General features: G+C 40.0%; 1 protein-coding gene across 1 annotated transcript; it reads right to left on the bottom strand.

Moving 5' to 3' along the window:
- Positions 1-2,646: 2,646 nt before the first annotated feature.
- Positions 2,647-17,077, bottom strand: LOC114792111 (somatolactin-like). Its single transcript, XM_028982992.1, has 8 exons — positions 17,058-17,077; positions 15,272-15,371; positions 12,503-12,592; positions 9,842-9,879; positions 4,048-4,216; positions 3,679-3,789; positions 2,983-3,162; positions 2,647-2,844 (listed from the first exon to the last, which is right to left on the bottom strand). Exons 1-8 carry the CDS (start codon positions 17,075-17,077, stop codon positions 2,647-2,649), a joined length of 906 nt encoding a protein of 301 aa, XP_028838825.1.
- Between the last annotated feature and the right edge of the window lie 881 nt (positions 17,078-17,958).

Genomic DNA, 17,958 nt, shown 5'->3' with positions numbered 1-17,958 from the left:
GTCCATAGGGCATGTTTCCACTGCTACACAGTCCAGGCACACTCCATCTAATGCTTGCCACTGGGTTAGGTGATGTGAGGCTGGTGTGCCATGGAAATCCATTCCATTAAAAGGCCCTTTACATTTGAGCTTGAGAAGTTTGGAACTCTCCAGGTATGGAATTAGTGGAATGCTGGCCACTTTTCTGCACCTTGAAACTCAACAGTCATTGACCACGCTCTGTGACTTTATGTGGTCTTCACACTACAGTGCTTGAAGCGAATGAGATCTTTAAAATAAACCATTTTGTTTCACAAGTGTTTGTAACAGGAGATTGCATATAAACCTGTGAATTGTCAAACACTGAAACTAAAACTATTGTACATACAGCATATCAGTTAATATTTTTGAATATTCTTTCATACAATATTGATATTTTATAATTCTTTATATGCTACGTAAACATCTGTATGAATTAAATAATTACAAAAGCTGTAGCAGGCTGCCTGTAGGCTGCTGCCACATTCCACTTTCCTGTGTTTATGAAATAGAAGAGACTATTTTGGGGTGTGCTGAATGAAGTGCAGTGCTTGACAAGCTAACCTCCATGTTCCTTGTAAAAGAGAATGATGTGTCTCCTGTTAGATCTACTCGGATGGCCGAGACAAAACCGGGGCGAGACTTCAATACTCTGAAGGTGTCGCTTAAGCAGTTAAGCTGTATGAAGAATCCACGCTTGCCTGAAGCTGTTGGAACGATGTACAGATGAAAGGGCTGCAGTGTGATCCGGGCAAATCAAAACTCCTCAGCGAAGTTCAGGATCAGCATAATTTAGCCCACATCCTCCATCGATCACCAGGCCTGTTTCACCCCTCCTCCTCTGTGCAAGTCTCTGGCAGCATTGCTCAACCCCCACATTTTCTGTTTTACCTCAGGCAGTGTGATACCCTGTGTTAAACGTCCTTCAGTTTCACTCACCCAGATAACTTGTGGGAGTAGTCATGCATTTTTAACATTTTTTTGGCAAATAACCGACAAGCAGGAAGTCCATGTTGACACCTTTTTTTCATCAAGACATCAAGACTGCATTAAAATGGAATGCTCGATCACATTATACTGCAATTCCACATGTAATTATTAAGCAACAACACAGATTAGCCACAATATTAAAACTACTGGTCTAATAAAAACAGAAGGGAAATAATCCACATCCACATCCTTCTCAACAACAACAAAAAAAAACTGTTTTGTGGTGGATTTCAGTCGTTATATATTTAATTTATATATTCTCAAATGCCTATCCAAACTCTCCAGCTATAGTAGTGTGGGAGGTAGTAGTCGAGTGGGAAACACACTTGCCTATGAACAAAATCACAGGTTCAAACACCCAATTACTACACATAACCCTGAGTGTCTCCAGGGGAGGACTGTCCCTGTAACTACTGATTATAAGTCGCTCTGGATAAGGGCTTCTGATAAATGCCAGGAAACTACAATAGAACTTAGACAATGGCTGATCTAATAAATGTAACTTTAATAATTCTGAGCATATGCAGGGCATAACATTGAAATCAGAGTTTGAACAAACATTTAGGGGTGGACACTGAAGCAGTAAATTCACATTTAGATTCTTCATTTGTTTGTGGCGCAGAAGCGTATTGAAAGGGGCAGGTTTTCACAATTTATGTTGAAGGTGTTTCAGGACGCGGTGTCCTTCATGTTTTCATTCACTCCCTGTAAAGCTTCAAGAAGCATTTTCCCCCCACAAAAGGTTGGGAGTGGGTTGTGCTCTGTCTGTGTTCTTGGTTTCCTTGTGCTGCCAAAACAGCTATTACCTGTGGAGCTATGGACTTCTTAATACCTCTTTGGTATCTGGCACCATGCAGCAGATCTCTTGTGAATTGAGGTCTGCATGAATCAGATGCCTGCGTATCCAACAGATGCTCAGTCAGACTGAGATCTGTGGAATTTGGAGGCCAGTGTGCAGTGTGGATGAGTGCACTCTGTCCAGAGAACCACACCAATAGTATAACCCTTAATCAGGCAATATTGGGCATTGTAAAAATGATTTTACAATGCTCATGATGTCCAAATTATGACCGACATATGTTATTTAAGACTCATAAGGTATCTTCTCTTTTTACATAGCTTGCCGCAATTATATGATACAAATCAGTAGAACCCCTGAGCTCCTGACATTCTTGAGGTTTGTTGTATTAAAAAAAAAAAATCTCTCCTGACAGTGTTACTGTCAGTGTTCCTTGTGTTACTATGGACAACATTTTGTGTGGCAATATCGCACACTAGTCCACTCTAATGAACAAAATCAGTAATGCATGAAGGTAACTAGCCACTGAAGCCCTATTGCTGCCCACTGATTCATTTACATATTTATTGTGTAGCATCTATTTCAATCCATTCCCTTTAACTGAGCTCCATAGCACTTACCACCGGGGCTGATGATTGCAAGTGATCTGTTTCTGTGCTCAAAGATTAAATGGAGGAAAATTGGAGTGAAACGCAATATTTATTTTACTGCTCAGACAGGCATCCATGACCAAGAACAAATTTATTTCCAAGAGCTTAGAAGGTCAGCTAGGATGACAGTGTGCAAATGTTAATTTGTTTATGAGTTTTGCTGGAGAGACCTCAGCCGAGAAACTGCTGCTAAAAAAGGGAACAGCTGAGGTTATCTGTTTGGCGGCACTTGAGAAGCTTGAGAAAGGTCTCGATCTTGTGGGCGTCTTTTTTGAAGCAGGTGAGCAAGCTGTAGTCCCTCAACACATACTCCGTTTCATCAGAGGGCACCATGAAGCTAGTCAGGCTCACGCTGTTGCCTGGATCCAGTGTTCCTTCATCCAGCATCTGACAGGTGGAGATTTATATTTACAGCCATGAGAACAGCAGCATATTTAAGTCAACATGTGTATTAATAGACCAGATGTCAAAGCTGTCCATTTCATAGTACTTCACAGTGCAGTGTGTCATGATGTGCTAACAAACCTTTTTAATGAGGACCAAAACACCTTCTTTCAGATTCATCAATTTAGTTGAAATCCACTTAGTCTTGTTGAGAAGGGCACTTGGAGCATTATCATAGCGATCTAGAGATGACTGGAGCTCCTTCAGAGGATCCATCCAAAATCGAATGAGAATTAGGACCGACTGGAGGAGCCATTTGTCCTGCAATAAAACCAAGACTGTATAGGCTGACCAAAGGCCCAAACATTAAGAACATTGTTCTATATTACGGGTGCAATGGTATTCTGTAAAATACCAAAGCGATCAGTATAATATGCCTTTATGGGCTGTGGGATTTCAGTCTTGCAATTAATTAAGTCAAACCATGAAGAGAAACATTCACACAGATGGTGGGATTTCCATCTTTATGAACAGGATGATTGCTCCACCCACCCCACAACAAGGTTGTCTTCAAATCTGTTTCAAACCAACAAAACTAGAATTGTCCACAAACCACCAACAACAAAACAATAAAATGAAAACTATCAAAAATACTTTTGAACAGACCTAACATGGCACTTCAAATAAACACAAGAAAATAACCCGTGCATTGTCCTCTTTACACACAAAGCATGTACCGAAAAGAAACCGAAACCGTGGCCCAACAACCGTGGACCGTACAGTGGAATATCTGTATTGTTGCACCCCTATTCTATATCCTGCCATGATGGATCTTACAGAGATTTGCTGTACATCACTTTTAGATGTAGGCATGGGTGGAGTTTTGGAGTTGCAGTGTCCCCAATTGTTCTGCGGCGCATGCATGGACTTGGGGATGAATGTCTCTTCCTGGAAAAAATTAAAATACATCAGTTCTTTGAAAACCTTTGACATATGCCTGCTGAATGTAATTATAGTCACTCAGCCACATACAAATCTTAGAACTATACCCACTTTGTAAAAATAGTAACAAGTGGGCATATAACTGGAGTCCCCAAAAGACAATATATTACTGTTAATTGCAAAATTTGATGGAAATATACAAAATTTAACTGATATCAAATTGTGTGTAAAATAACATTTTCCAGGATGCAGTGCTTCACTTACAAACAGAGCTGTGGACTCTTCGGAAATGATGTAGATAAGCTCAGAGTGATGAATGGCCCGGTCCAACAGCTTGTCTACTGATATGGAACAATGCACGTTTCCTGCACCCCCATTCTTACAGTCCATCGCAGATCCCAGCATTCCATGCAGACACCATAGGAACAGTCCTGTCCAGCCTTGTAGAGATCAACCCATTAATTGGTTATTAACACACCGGACACATTATTCATTATGGTTTCACATGGCTGTTAAATTATAAACACATCTTTCCAAATCTGAAAAATGATAATATACTATTACAAAAAATACAACAATAAAATGTGTTCTTTATTTTAATTGTTTAGCTGAAAAGTGATGATTACCGGTCCTTTTGCTCATTATGTTGGAATGGAGAAATGGCTCACCCACCTTTCTGTTTCTTCACACCAAGGACTTATATACAAAATATATCCAATGAATAATGTAGGTTTAATGCAGAAGATGGTAAGTTGAGAGTTGGAGACACAGGTTTGATGTTCTTTTTATACATCAGCTTGACTTAGATAGAAAGAAAAAAATTAATATCCAACAGTGGAAAGGAGGTGTCATGAAGACCTTGTCATTTCTATTTCTTGGTGCTTTATCAGAAATGTTTACACTCTTCAATGCATTTTGAAAAGGTCTCAGTATCCCTAACCACATTTTTTTTTAAATAATTGGATAGCCATAACGGTGCATAATGCTCTTTTACTTAAATTAAAACCTAAACCAAACTCTAAACCATTTCAAAAACAAAATAAGATTTTACATGTCACGGCAGGAAGTGGACAGTACAAGATAAGAGCTAAGATAAGAGCAGCAAAAAAACAATTGCACAGACAATATGTTGACTGTATAATATAAGAAATATATCAAATAAGGCCAATAAACCTTGATTTGTTGGTCCTTTCTACTGGGATTTTACCATTTACATTTTCATTTGATATCAAATGCAGAACATATACAGAAAATGTTCACATTTTCAAAGCAAAGAACAAATGCTCCCTTGTAATAATTACAGAATGTTCAAAACTGGTTAATAGGATTCACTCACGACCTCAGTCCAGTGCTGTATATTTACATTTTGCCAACAAGGCTATAAGAGATTGGTTGTCTCTCCAAGGGTCACAGAACAGACTCGTCAAATCAGATTAACCATGAGCCACAACACCTCCCACTCAGTGATCTTCACTGAAAGAACAGTCACACAAATCTAAAAGTCACAAGCAGCTCGTCAAAATGTCATGAGTTCAAAAAGTAAAAAAATTCATGCTCTGGTAAGGAATTATACAGTACAAAGTGATTTCATTTGGGCATTTGGGCAGTGGTGGCCTAGTGGGTAAGGAAGCAGACCCATAATAGGATGGTTTCCAGATCAAATCAGGATGTACTTTGGTTTGAGGAGTCTTGGTCTTTGAACAGGAGTTGATGTGGGGGATGTGTGATTTAGAGTTGATGCTATGTTGGATGTCCTTGTGCATTTTCGGTCATCAGTAAGACCTCCACAGGAGTTCATGGGTCTGCACAATCCCCATGGGACCTGCTGTTGGTGATGAATGACTCCAGCTAATGAGTTTACTGGTGGAGATGGGAGAGGAAATCTATTCAAACCCCAACACTGATCATTCTGGAGATGTTGACCGGTGAATGTATTCCTTTCTGAAACTGTGAAGGGGTAGATGTGCTCTCTAGGGGGCATCATTCCCATAAGGAGGTCCAGTGGTTGATGCGGAGATAGACCAGAGGCTTACTTACCGAGGTGGTACTGAGGAGTTGGAAAGAGTTGGAAGAAATTTATTTTCAAGCCAGTCAACCAGAGCTAAAATGACAATAAGTGAGGATTTTTGGTTTTTAATTTTAAAAGTAGAATTTTTTTTTGAAAGCAGGCTGGACTTACCTCCTTCTCTGATGGCATGTTCTCTGTACCACTGTTTCCCAGAGAATAACAGGATATTCTTTTGGTCATCTTGTCCTTGTCTTTTGGTCATCTTTTGGTCATCTTGTCCTCGTCTGTGAGGGTTATCTTTGGAGGGATGTTAATGGACTGTGGAATGCACTAACATCTTGGTTCCGCTACAATCATGCATCCAACAATTGTCTTTTTATCTAAGTGTATTGGTATAAAATGGATTTTATACACTAAATAAGCCATGTTTGGTATTGTTTAGTCTGATACTAAATAATGAGAATGTTTTTGAGTATGTGAATTGTCTTTGAGCTGACTACTGACTACTCAATAAGCCTGGATAGCCTTTCTATCTCACCGAGTATTGAAGTGAAGGATCTAGGTGTCATCATTGATGCAGGTCTCTGATTCAATTTGCACGTAGATAATGTCACTAGGATAGCATTCTTTCACCTTAGAAATATTGAGAAAATAAGAAATATCATTTCAACGCGTGATGCAGAAAAGTTGGTCCATGCATTTATTACATCAAGGTTAGATTACTGCAATGCATTACAGTCTGGATGCTCTAGTAGGTGCACGAGTAGCTAGTACAGAACTCCAGCTAGTACAGAATGCTGCAGCCAGAGTTCTAACTAGAACCAGGAAATTTGACCACATCACCCCAGTCTTACAATCACTGCATTGGTTACCCATCAAATTTAGGATTGACTACAAAATCCTACTCTTGACCTATAAAGCTCTAAATGGTCTCGCCCCACAGTACCTGAGTGAACTTTTGGTTCTTTACGAACCGACACGCCCCCTTCGATCAATGGGTGCTGGGTCACTACTGGTACCAAAGGTGCAGAAGGTCACAGCTGGGAGCAGATCCTTCTCCTATAGAGCTCTGCAGTTGTGGAACAGCTTGCCTGTCACTGTCCGGGACACAGACCGGGACTCAGACACAGTCTCAGTGTTTAAATCCAATCTCAAAACCTATCTGTTATCTCTGGGTTTTTGTTAAAATCCTAGACCCTCATTTCACTTCACTTTGATGCAGTGTCAATTATAAAGTCCAGTTTATCACAGAGTCCCCTGTTAGACACAGACAAAGTTAAATTCACCCTAGTTAGGCTGTCCTAGTTAGGGTACCACTATAACCACATATTTCAGTATCGGTCGTACAGTGCAACCGTCTGCCGCTGCTTCTGTTTGTTTTTCTCCGAGACACGGAATCAAGCACCCAGACTACTGGCAGACCCCAGTGAAGAGACCAGCAAATAAATCCTGGTTCCTGACAACTGCTTAACAAGGACATACCATGAAACAAACCAGAGGGTCACCAAAGCCACCACCACCGTCACAACTACAGCTATAGGGATCTTCAAATGGACCAGTAACATCTTTATGGACACGTAATCTAGACCATGACACTGACTACATCTGACACCATTTGCAAGTCTTTCGTCTTCCAAGATTTCTTCAAGATTTAAGCCACTTCTGATGCTGGTTCAGTGCTCAACCTGCTGCTGCTTTATTCAGAACCTGAACCATTTCCTTACCCGCTAGGCCACCACTTCCCCAGTCGTGTTTGTATGGCGTTTATTTGTTTGTACAATAAATCCCTTTATAAGATTACCTGGATTTAAATAAGGTCTCTACACTGGATACTTTGGGAGGTCTCTGTGAACCACAGCTTTTTCTGCAGTAGGTAACTGAGTAAATAGAGAAAAAGATAGTTCGCAGAGGACAGCTGAAATTCATTTGAACTTTTTCAAGCAGGTTATAGGTCACATTAAACATGTCACATAACGTGCCGCACCTGCGTTCTGTGATGGGAAGGGGAAGACAGTGACAGGTGATTCCTGGTCTGTTTTAAAATTCCCAACCTGGAATAGAGGAAAGAGTCACACGCCTCTGGTTTTGTTTTAGTTTATTTCTGTTTTCTTTCTGGCCCTTGTGCCTTGTTAATATCTGTTTAAATAAAGTCTTTTGAATAAAGATGTCCAGCTTTTGCGCTTCCTTCCCCATCGCACCCCGAGACGTGACTCACGTTCATACTTTATTAAATAGTTAATCTGAGGTTACTTGGCATGAAAGAGGCATGGCACAATAGAGTGTACAAGAATGAACAGTTTCTAGTTTCTAAAGGAAGTGAGAAAAAATCCAGGAACCAAGCTGATGAGAGACAACTTGGCCTTCGAGAAACAAAGAGCAAAAGTAAGACTCAGAAGCTTCCCAATGAAGCAGGAAGTGAAGAGAGCCTCAGCCCACAAGAGAAAACTTTTTTATACTTTAGACTCCCTAAAAGTTCCCACAGACCAATAAGGATTTGTATTGACACTTCAAGCCATTTGCTGGCTTTTGACTCCTCTTGTTTCGGAATGTCGCACAAAGATACAGGTGGGGGACCTTCACGAAAGACAAAAGCACAAAATGCCATGAACCTGGAATTTCCAATCTTACAGCATTAACAGGCCTTTGTCTTGAATCCATTGGATATTAAATCACTGAACATAATTGCTTATTTTATGGTTCATCCCATTGCACAATTCATATCAGTGAAAGTGATTGTCAAATTATTATGTGTAATGTCAATCACATTGCTTAAATATTAAACATTCTGGGATGTTTTTGTGAAAGCTAAAGATTTTGGTTAAAAAAACAGGATAAGGCAGATCAGAATGAAAAGACATATATGAATGCCAGTTTTAATAATAATTGTAGAAACCTCTTCTTTGTCCTCCAAGTCCTCTCATTAGGGGACCCCACAGCAGATCAGCCAGTTTGGTTGTCCACACAAATGATTTGGCAAAGGTTTTACGTCAGGATTCCCTTCCTGACGCAACCCTTCCCATGGAACCTGCACCAAGAAATACACTGTCACATGAGTTCGCAGTGGCTGGGTTAATAATTATTATAGCAAAAATATGTTTTAATTAAATGTTTATTTATGGACCTGTCTTTGAGTTCAACTTCAAAACTAAATAAAAAACCCACCCAGTAGTGAGCTTTCTGAACGAACAAGAACTGGGGCAATTAACTTGATATACTGGTACAGTAGCTGACTTGCTTTTGCACAGTCGAGGAAGTGCTGTCCTTGCAAGATTTTAACTTTTGGTTACAGGGACAGACGGGGCAATTTGGAGTTGGGACAATTCAACATGGACTTGAATGATGGATCTTTTTATACCTGAAAAAGACCATTAGAAGATCCAGAGATGATCAAAGATGTCAACTTTCTTCTTGATTATTCTGTGTCTTTGTTTATGAAGATTTTTTTTCTGCTCTCTATCTCTCTTTCTTTCTTCACACACACACACACACACACACACACACACACACACACACACACACACACACACACACACACACACACACACACACGTACACACCCAGAGAGGCTTTTTTTCTCAGTCAGCAGAACAGGAGCTTTACAAAGTTGGGGATTCTGCAAAAGCAAGATTTCCCAAAGGAGATATTACAGGTGCTGAGTATTTCATTACAATAGGATACAAACAGAAGAATCAGCACAGCTCAATGTACTAAACCATTTTGTTTAAATTGCTAAAGTCGAAACCCAACCTTAAATCAGAGCAGTAAAATATCTTTGATGTATATTTTATCTTTTCTGGGCCTTAATTTTTTCCCTGTTCTTTCAAAGTATAACATTCTGACTTGAATTTTTAAAACAAAAAAAAATATTGTTAAGCTCAGAACATAAACTAGAAATCATTCAATTTCATGACTACATTTTACATACAGAGGAAGAGGAAACCCGTGTATTATGTATTACTTTATTATTAATACTTACTTATTAGGACTCATTTATTATTTAAGACAAAGTTCACTCTCAGAACAACAACATGATCAAAAGAGCAATGAAATAATATTATTTGTAAGACCTCAACTTTGAGTGTGTCATTCTTAAGAGATGGCACAAGACACAAAGCAATAACGGAATTTAGGTCCACCACACTTTCCTCGGTGAACTGCCCCTTCCTGAGCCCATATAGCAAACCCAAAAAAAACCCCAAAAAGCACCAGGAAGACCCATCGGACCAGCCGTTCATCTCTTCAGGGCAGCCAACTGTTGTAATGTGGACAGGGGAGCTTGGACAGGTATATCATGCACAGTGACTAAAATACATGTAATACATGTGCAAAGATTTTAACTTTTTTGCTTTATGCATAACTCCCAATCACCCACAGCTACTTACTTTAGAAGCAGGGGAGTGCCCACACACCCCTGTCATGCATTGTGTATTACTTAATGTCCCCTGTTATGCTGCTAATCTTTTTTATTTCTTATTTTGTGTATTTTGGGCTATAGTTTTCTTTTGTTCATTAAAGACACCTTATTCACGATGTTGTGCATCTGTGCTTCCATCACCTGAAAGAGGAATCATTGAATAATACCCAAATTTTATATATGATACAATTTGTCAGGTACAAAAAATCTTAGCAGGATTAAATTACTTTTAATGCAAAATTACTTTTAATACTATCAAAATAAAAAAAGATAATTGTAATTTAAGTTAAGTGATCATTTATAATTTAAGTCAAAGTTGGATTGAGCTCGCATGATAAATGATTGGTCATCAAACATGAACTTTTGATCTATACTACCTATGCCAGGGGTACCCTTAAATCTAAAAGTGAAGTGGTTGTCACTTGTGATACACAGCAGCACAGCACATGGTGCACACAGTGAAATTTGTCCTCTGCATTTAACCCATCACCCTGAGTGAGCAGTGGGCAGCCATGACAGGTGCCCGGGGAGCAGTGTGTGGGGACCTTCTGATTAACCGCTAGGCCACCACTGCCAAATCTGTTCATGTTTCACCACTCTAAATGAAGGTAAATTTTAAGAAAATGTTAATTTGATTGTGCAAGTCTCCGTCGTCAGGTGATGTGTTTTAATTATTGAGAGAGAGATGCAAAAATCTAAACGGAGGGGGTACAACGGAGGCTTGGCCCTGCAAAGGATTCACATAATGTTCCTGTCCTACTAGGATACATTCATTACATCTATAAGACATCATGTACATGATGAAATAAATGAAGATGGGAGAATAGGCATCTGTACTTCCTAGAACAAAAAAAAAGATCCTCTATTAACAGTGTTTTTCATCAGGCCTCAGGTACCTGACATTTACGACACATACAGCATGCAGACATTTAGTACTGAAATCATTATATTTCAGAACAGTTCATTTCCACAAAAAAATAATTCCACCAAGTAATTTTCAAATAAAAACAAATATTTATTACATAGCAATTTTTTGCATCAGTGGAAGCCAGAATTGTTGTTGTTGGTAATTCTTCTCTTGCATGCATTGATGAACAGTTGGCGTAGACATGAAGAAACCAGCACATTCCTCCTGCTCTCTGTGTATTATAATGGAACGCTAGATGGCAGTCAAACCCTTGAGTGCCTGCTGAGCAGAGGGGATCCTCCAAGTTTGGAGGATTAATACATTTTCTCTCTGTTATTTTAGAGAATATAGAATGTGCAAGACAAATAAGTGGCAGGAAAAAAACGTGTATACAAATACAGCCAGCTCTTCTGCTTCTGAAAACCATTCACCTCACTGGGTCTTAGATTTTTTTGCAGATTAGATGCAGTTGCAGATGAACCAGACATAATGTTTTGCATTCGCTGTTTATTATAATCCAGCAGATGATGAACCAGATCAGAAATTCTTCACAGGTAGGTGTTTGTGTTTCCAGGACTGACGGAAAAGTCAGCGCATTTGATGTCGACGCGAATGCGGAGTGTCATGCGCTGCTGTACGCCGGCCCAGGTTGAACTGGGCTGCTTTTTATGCCATGTTTTGATGCTTTGATTTGTCTAGCATTACTGTGGGGATGATAAGGGGAACTTACCTCCTCTGATGTGCAAATGGGTTGAGACTGACTTTGGGGTGGGAGGGGGGTGTTGGGTGGGGGGTGTTTCAGCCACTCCAACCATTTCAATCCCATTTAGCAGCACAAGTTAATTTCCCCAGTGATCAAATGTATGTGTTATTCAAACCACTTACAGGGGGAATGCAGGTGCATTCAGCGCCGTGGATGATTACAATTGTGCATTGCTCTCTGGCATTTTTCCGCAAGAGCATTCAAAAGTCAAACATTTTTACAGATTTCCTTCCAGCCAGATGCAACACAACTGAGCACAAATACACATAATAGACTGTATACCCACATAATCCCTGTGCACTGTGGGGTATTTCAGGTTCCTGTTTTCCCAGCCAATTTGTAAGTGGTAAACCTCCTAATACAAGATGTCCTGTTGCTATCTTCTGGTAGTAAAGAATGATTGTTAAATGGGCTTTATTTTGACTAAATCTTCCATCTGCCTGATTTCCTAGATAAATACAATGAAGCACCACTCAAAGAATTTCTTACTCCCTCCTTCCAAATCAATGCTGCGTGTATATTGAACCAAAGTTAAACCATGGGAATGTCAGCTGGGAGACTCTGACCTCTGACTTTGAATTCTACTCTGCATAAATAACATACATCCTCCATATGAGATAAACTCACTGTCTGGAGATCTGGAGTCTTGCACAGCTTTATTCTTAGTTCCACAATACCCGATTTCTCTGAAGAACTGGGTAGTAAAAGGTAGAGATGCTACATGAGAGGAAACCCAAAACTGTGCAGAGATTACAGTTTCTTGTAACATTGGTACCATTTTACATATAATATTTACAAGTACCTGTGATATAAAAGTTTGAAACTATTGTGTCATGCCTCTGTATGTAGGTAACATCAGATGAATTGAAATACATTGATATAATCAATGGAGTGAGATTAAGAAGGTGAAAAATGCAATCTTTGATGTCCCTGCTCTGATGTCGCTGCTGAGTTGGATTCTGTTCTGCAAACTTTTTTGTACTGCAGGGTTGAAGGGGTGGTAGTAGCCTAGTATGTAACACACTCGCATATGAACCAGAAGACCCAGGTTCAAATCCCTACCATTGTAAGTCCCTGTAACTACTGATTGTAAGTGGCTCTGGATAAGGGCTTCTGATAAATGCTGTAAATGTAAATGTAAATTAAGGGCTGAAATGGTAGATCACAGGGAACAGGGTGGGGCAACTTCGCATAAGGCTACCCTTCCAATCTTTATATCCTTCTACCCCATCTTGGGTATTTCAAAATATATCCATAATGATGGATAGTGTGTAGTGGTGTGTTGGTTGCTCTGAAAGTTATACCTTTGGTTGGCAAAGGTGTCATGCCGACATTAGAGGAAAAAACATTGCTTCCACTACAGTGCAGATATGGCACTGTGCATTGCATTAGTTTCTCCACATAACAAACGCATCACAATATGCCATGAAGAGGAGCACAGTGGAGAGAGACATCACTGTGTGTGCATTAACCATGGGCAGAGCTGCCATGGAGCGAACTCCCTGTTGAGACAGAGCCACTGTCAGATTCTGACAGCCAGCGCTTCCAGCAGGACTTAATTCCCGTTCAAATCAGTGAGGATCTAACATACACAATTCCCCGCCGGTGCACAGCCAATTGGCTAATAGTCATTTTCTTCATTGAAATGTGTGACTCATAATTAAATCATAGGAGAAGAAAAAAGAATGTCATGTGCACATGGAGCCACTTACGCAAAGAAATACGACACAAAGAGGCTGTAAACACACACACACACACACACACACACACACACACACACACACACATACACACATCATAATGGCATTGCATGAGTTTATTTGAGGGATAATGTCTGAGGGAATGGCAGAATGATCAGTTATATATTCACTACACACCTGGCGGTGCCACAGTCACATGAAGCGGCACTCTTTAATTACCACAATTCATCAAGTTAATTGGCTGTGTTTTAATAATTCGATGGAAGTAAAACAGCAGTAACACTCATCATTAGGCAGCTTAATACTCCCCTGCACAAAAGGAAAGTCAAAGCAGCGTAGCCTTCATTAGGCACATATCAACCTTTGAGGACAGACTCGCATACAAAAATATGATGAGATGTGGGTTCGCCACTGACCGTGAAGTAATGGTGTTAATGGGATGAAGGCGAGAAAGAGGAAATGTGCGGCAGCATGCTGTTCTAAAAGCACAAATTCATTGGGCTGTGTGCAGCAATGACTTTTTGACAGCACTTTTTTTGATGCATTGTGTTGGGGAATATTTCCATGAATCAGGCTGTCCACTGGTGACATTTAAAAGAAAGGGGAGCAATAAATAAATAAATAAATAACAAGAAAACACGTCTAAAGTGTGCTTTGTTCTTTTCAGACGAAATGCGCAATGATAATTGCTGGTGATTCTGAAAGCTTTGTAAGGACACATTTACAATGATGAAAAACAAGATTAAAATGTGCAGTGCAGCAGCACATCATTTCTGCCTCTCTGATTGTGAGAGTGCTGTATACCCTGTATAACAACAATGTAAGGTTTTTTTTTCTTACCTTGTTATTAGCATGCAAACAATTACTGCTGCACTGTGAAAATCAACACCAGTCTTTACAGACACAGAACTCAGATGCAGATCCTGATAAAACATTCAATTCTGTTGGGGGAACATCTTTACAATACTGACTGGATTGACTTGTTGGATGTTCTACATAGACACTGTAGTAGATAAGGGGTAGAGTCCTGTTTCTAAATTACACCCATCTTAACTACAACACAACAGAATGGCCGACACATCACTCAACATGACATTACATTTAATTCATGAAACCTTGGCTAATTCAAACATACGACCCAAATCAAGCAGCCACGTTTTATACAAAAATATTTTCACATTTCACAGTTTATGGTGCGTTCTATGTTTTTACATGTATTGTTTTTGAGTAATCTTAGATTTTGTTAGCTTTTGTTACAATAACTGTGCCTCCAAAACCAAGGCTGTTTCACAGCAGTATGAAAAATATCAAAGCAATAGGTCCTTCTATGAGCTGCTGGCATCCAATACCAGTTTCTATGCACAGATACAACAGAAAGTCATAAATGTCTCTGTGCAAAGCCATTTTTATCAGTGTTTGTAAGCTGTCTTCTTTTGTAGTCTTGTACTGAAGTATTTAACAGTCACTGTTGGCATGATTAAAAGCATCAATTGCACAATCGCAGAATTGCACTGCGCTGTAGATGGTAAACAGAGTTGTGCATCTATGCTGTCGTCTTCTCATCCTTTCCAGCCAACATGAGCTTCGTTTTTCTCCCTTACCCCCCCTTTTCAAAACCCCCTCACATATTCCCCCAAACCACAGCAAAAGCAGCGCCAGCCTCATTAGAAATTGTCCTGAAGCAACTGACACATACTGAGTCAGTGTCCGAAGCTATCCAGTGCTTCTTCTGTTTGCAGGGCCATGGGGCTTCGGCTGACTCACTGGCCACAAAACCGTCTGTCTGACAGACAAACCTACAGATGGACAAACATTTAAGAAAGAGTCTTTCCAGTACCTGATTTAGAAGTCTGACTGCAATGACCTGTTTTTTCGGCAGAGCTCTCTCTCTCTCTGGCCAGGATGTGGCATGCTGAAGATGGGGGAATACATTTTCATGGAAAAATAAGAAAAAAATAACTACACCTCACCTTTCTGTTCTCTCCTTTACCATTCAGAGATGCCACATGGGTATATATATATTGAATCTCTTGAATAGAGTCTTCAGCGAGTGACAGAAGAACACACATTTTTACTCACACTTGAGTACAAATGGCCAAGGGATAAAATACTTGACCACCATTCAGCTCAAGTGAGTACAGTACACATTGTAGCATTGTGCTATGAAATTTAATCTATAATGACTTTCATGGCCTAATTAAATAATGTGGAATACAAACTCAGTGTAAATAAAAACCTATAAAAATGCTAATTGCCTACTGTGTTACAGTCTTTTCAGCAGAAACACAAAAGGAAGTTACCTGAAGAGTTGGGAAATCAAAAAATTTTGATAGGTATCTTGATGTATATTGACCAATGTATACAGGTCATTTTGATCCATTAACAGCAGTAACACTGATAATCAGGCAGCTTAATACTCCCCTTCACAAAGGGAAAGTCAAAGCAGCATAACCTTCATTAGGCACATATCAACCTTTGAGGACAGACTCGCATACAAAAATATGATGAGATGTGGGTTCGCATGCTATAATGACAACAGATTGCTCATAAATCCTGCCCAGACACTGTAAATGTTGTAAATGACTGGTAGCTGGACATGGCTGTTAATGAATGGATTATTGAAAGGAATGGATGGCCTAGCGGTTAAAAATGCGGCCCCGTAATCAGAAGGTTGCCGTTTTAAAACCTGAGTCGCCAAGGTGCCACTGAGGTGCCATTGAGCAAAGCACCGTCCTCACACACTGCTCCCTGGGCACCTGTCATGGCTGCCCAATGCTAACTAAGGGTGATGGTTAAATACAGAGGACACATTTCGCTGTGTGCACCGTGTGCTGTAATGCAGTGTTTCACAATGACAATCACTTCACTTCACTATATTTAATAGAAATGTAGCAACAATTAGAATTCCAAAGAGTTTAGTTTAGAGTTTCAATATTCAATTACAGTTCCAAAGCTGTGTTCACTAATGCAAGTCTGTCACTTTCTAACATGGTAACTATTTCTTATTTATTCTGTAATATTTTGAGTCAAACTCGTTTAATGTATTTTTTTTCAATGGGAAACAAGGAAATTTCTTAATGACACAAATCTCTTGACCCGTGTATTATATATTTTAAACAGAAAAGGATTAAGGTCTCAAAACATGGACCTTCTACAAACCGTGCAAAATGTTGCTCTCATTGCTCTTGAAATGGTGGCTTTTAAATGTCACATTGCTTATCGGCAACTGAAAAGCAGACACTGTCACAAATGGACCAGCTGCAGAATAGACCAAATGTCCACAGGTACCGTTATTTTTTCCTCATTTTTTCCCAGCTCGAATGGAAGCTGGTCTGTAATGGACACCCGATTCAGCTTACTGCCCCAGCTGAAATCACACCTGAGCCTTTTGAAAGAGCCGGCAGAATCGACAGCCTCTTCAGCCCTTTTCTCATCTCAACTTTCAAGCCTCTCATCTAATTCCTCTGCTAAGCCTCACCTACCCTGAGGAGAAACCCGACATGCTACTTTTGCACCAGCAGTGAAGAGATTCAATTTCCATGGAGCTGAAGTAGAGGAGACCATGAGCCTTAGAATGAATACAATAACAAATTCCATGAAATTAATAATTAATGATAGACGCCGCATCTGGGGACCACAGAGAGTCAATACAATGGATAAAATGGGATTTTCTCTGCTGATATTTTAATTACACACCCCACCCTACCAGAGCAACATAAAATGTGTGGAAGTTTTTGAGAAATAAAATGTCTTCATTTAGAAAATGTTTTTCACTTCTACTGATGACATATTGATGGCATGCGGTTTGTTTTCGGTGCTTTCATTTTCCTCTTTTCTCACTGTGCCATAATGAGATAATAAAGTTCCACTCATTGGTTTAATTGGATTGTAAGTTGTGGTCTTTCGTTAGCAGCACTCAACAACTATGTAATTGGCAGGAAGCGGGCGGCCGTCTTCCTGCGGCTTCAGTCGCAATTCCCCTTTTTTTTTCTACATAATGTAATTGACAAGGAGAAAAGAACCCTTTATTTGGCGTCCGTTAACAGGTGAAAGCCAGGATTGGAGGACTTTGCTAGAGGGCTGCACACCTCAATTTGAATCTGAAGGCAGAGGAACAATCCAGTGACAATAGCAGCAACAAAGGCGCGTTGTCTAGATGGCTCTGTTTGGGGGCCTAGCTGCAATAGCTGGAACACGCACTGGACAAAACAGGCTTGGCGCCACTGAAACAAAGGTGGCATTGTGTGTGTGTGTCTCACACATGGTTGCAAATGCAAACAGATAAAATCGTGAATGGCGAGAGGCAGAGGGAAATAGTGGGAGAGGTGTGAGATGCCGGTAAGGCACCTGGGAGAGGTGAAAGAAAAGGACTGGGGGTGTCAG

The sequence above is a fragment of the Denticeps clupeoides genome, chromosome 6 (genome assembly GCF_900700375.1).
Source record: "Denticeps clupeoides chromosome 6, fDenClu1.1, whole genome shotgun sequence".
Classification (NCBI taxonomy): domain Eukaryota; kingdom Metazoa; phylum Chordata; class Actinopteri; order Clupeiformes; family Denticipitidae; genus Denticeps; species Denticeps clupeoides.
Note: the sequence above shows the minus strand (reverse complement) of the source record. Positions and strands in the feature narration are given on the sequence as shown.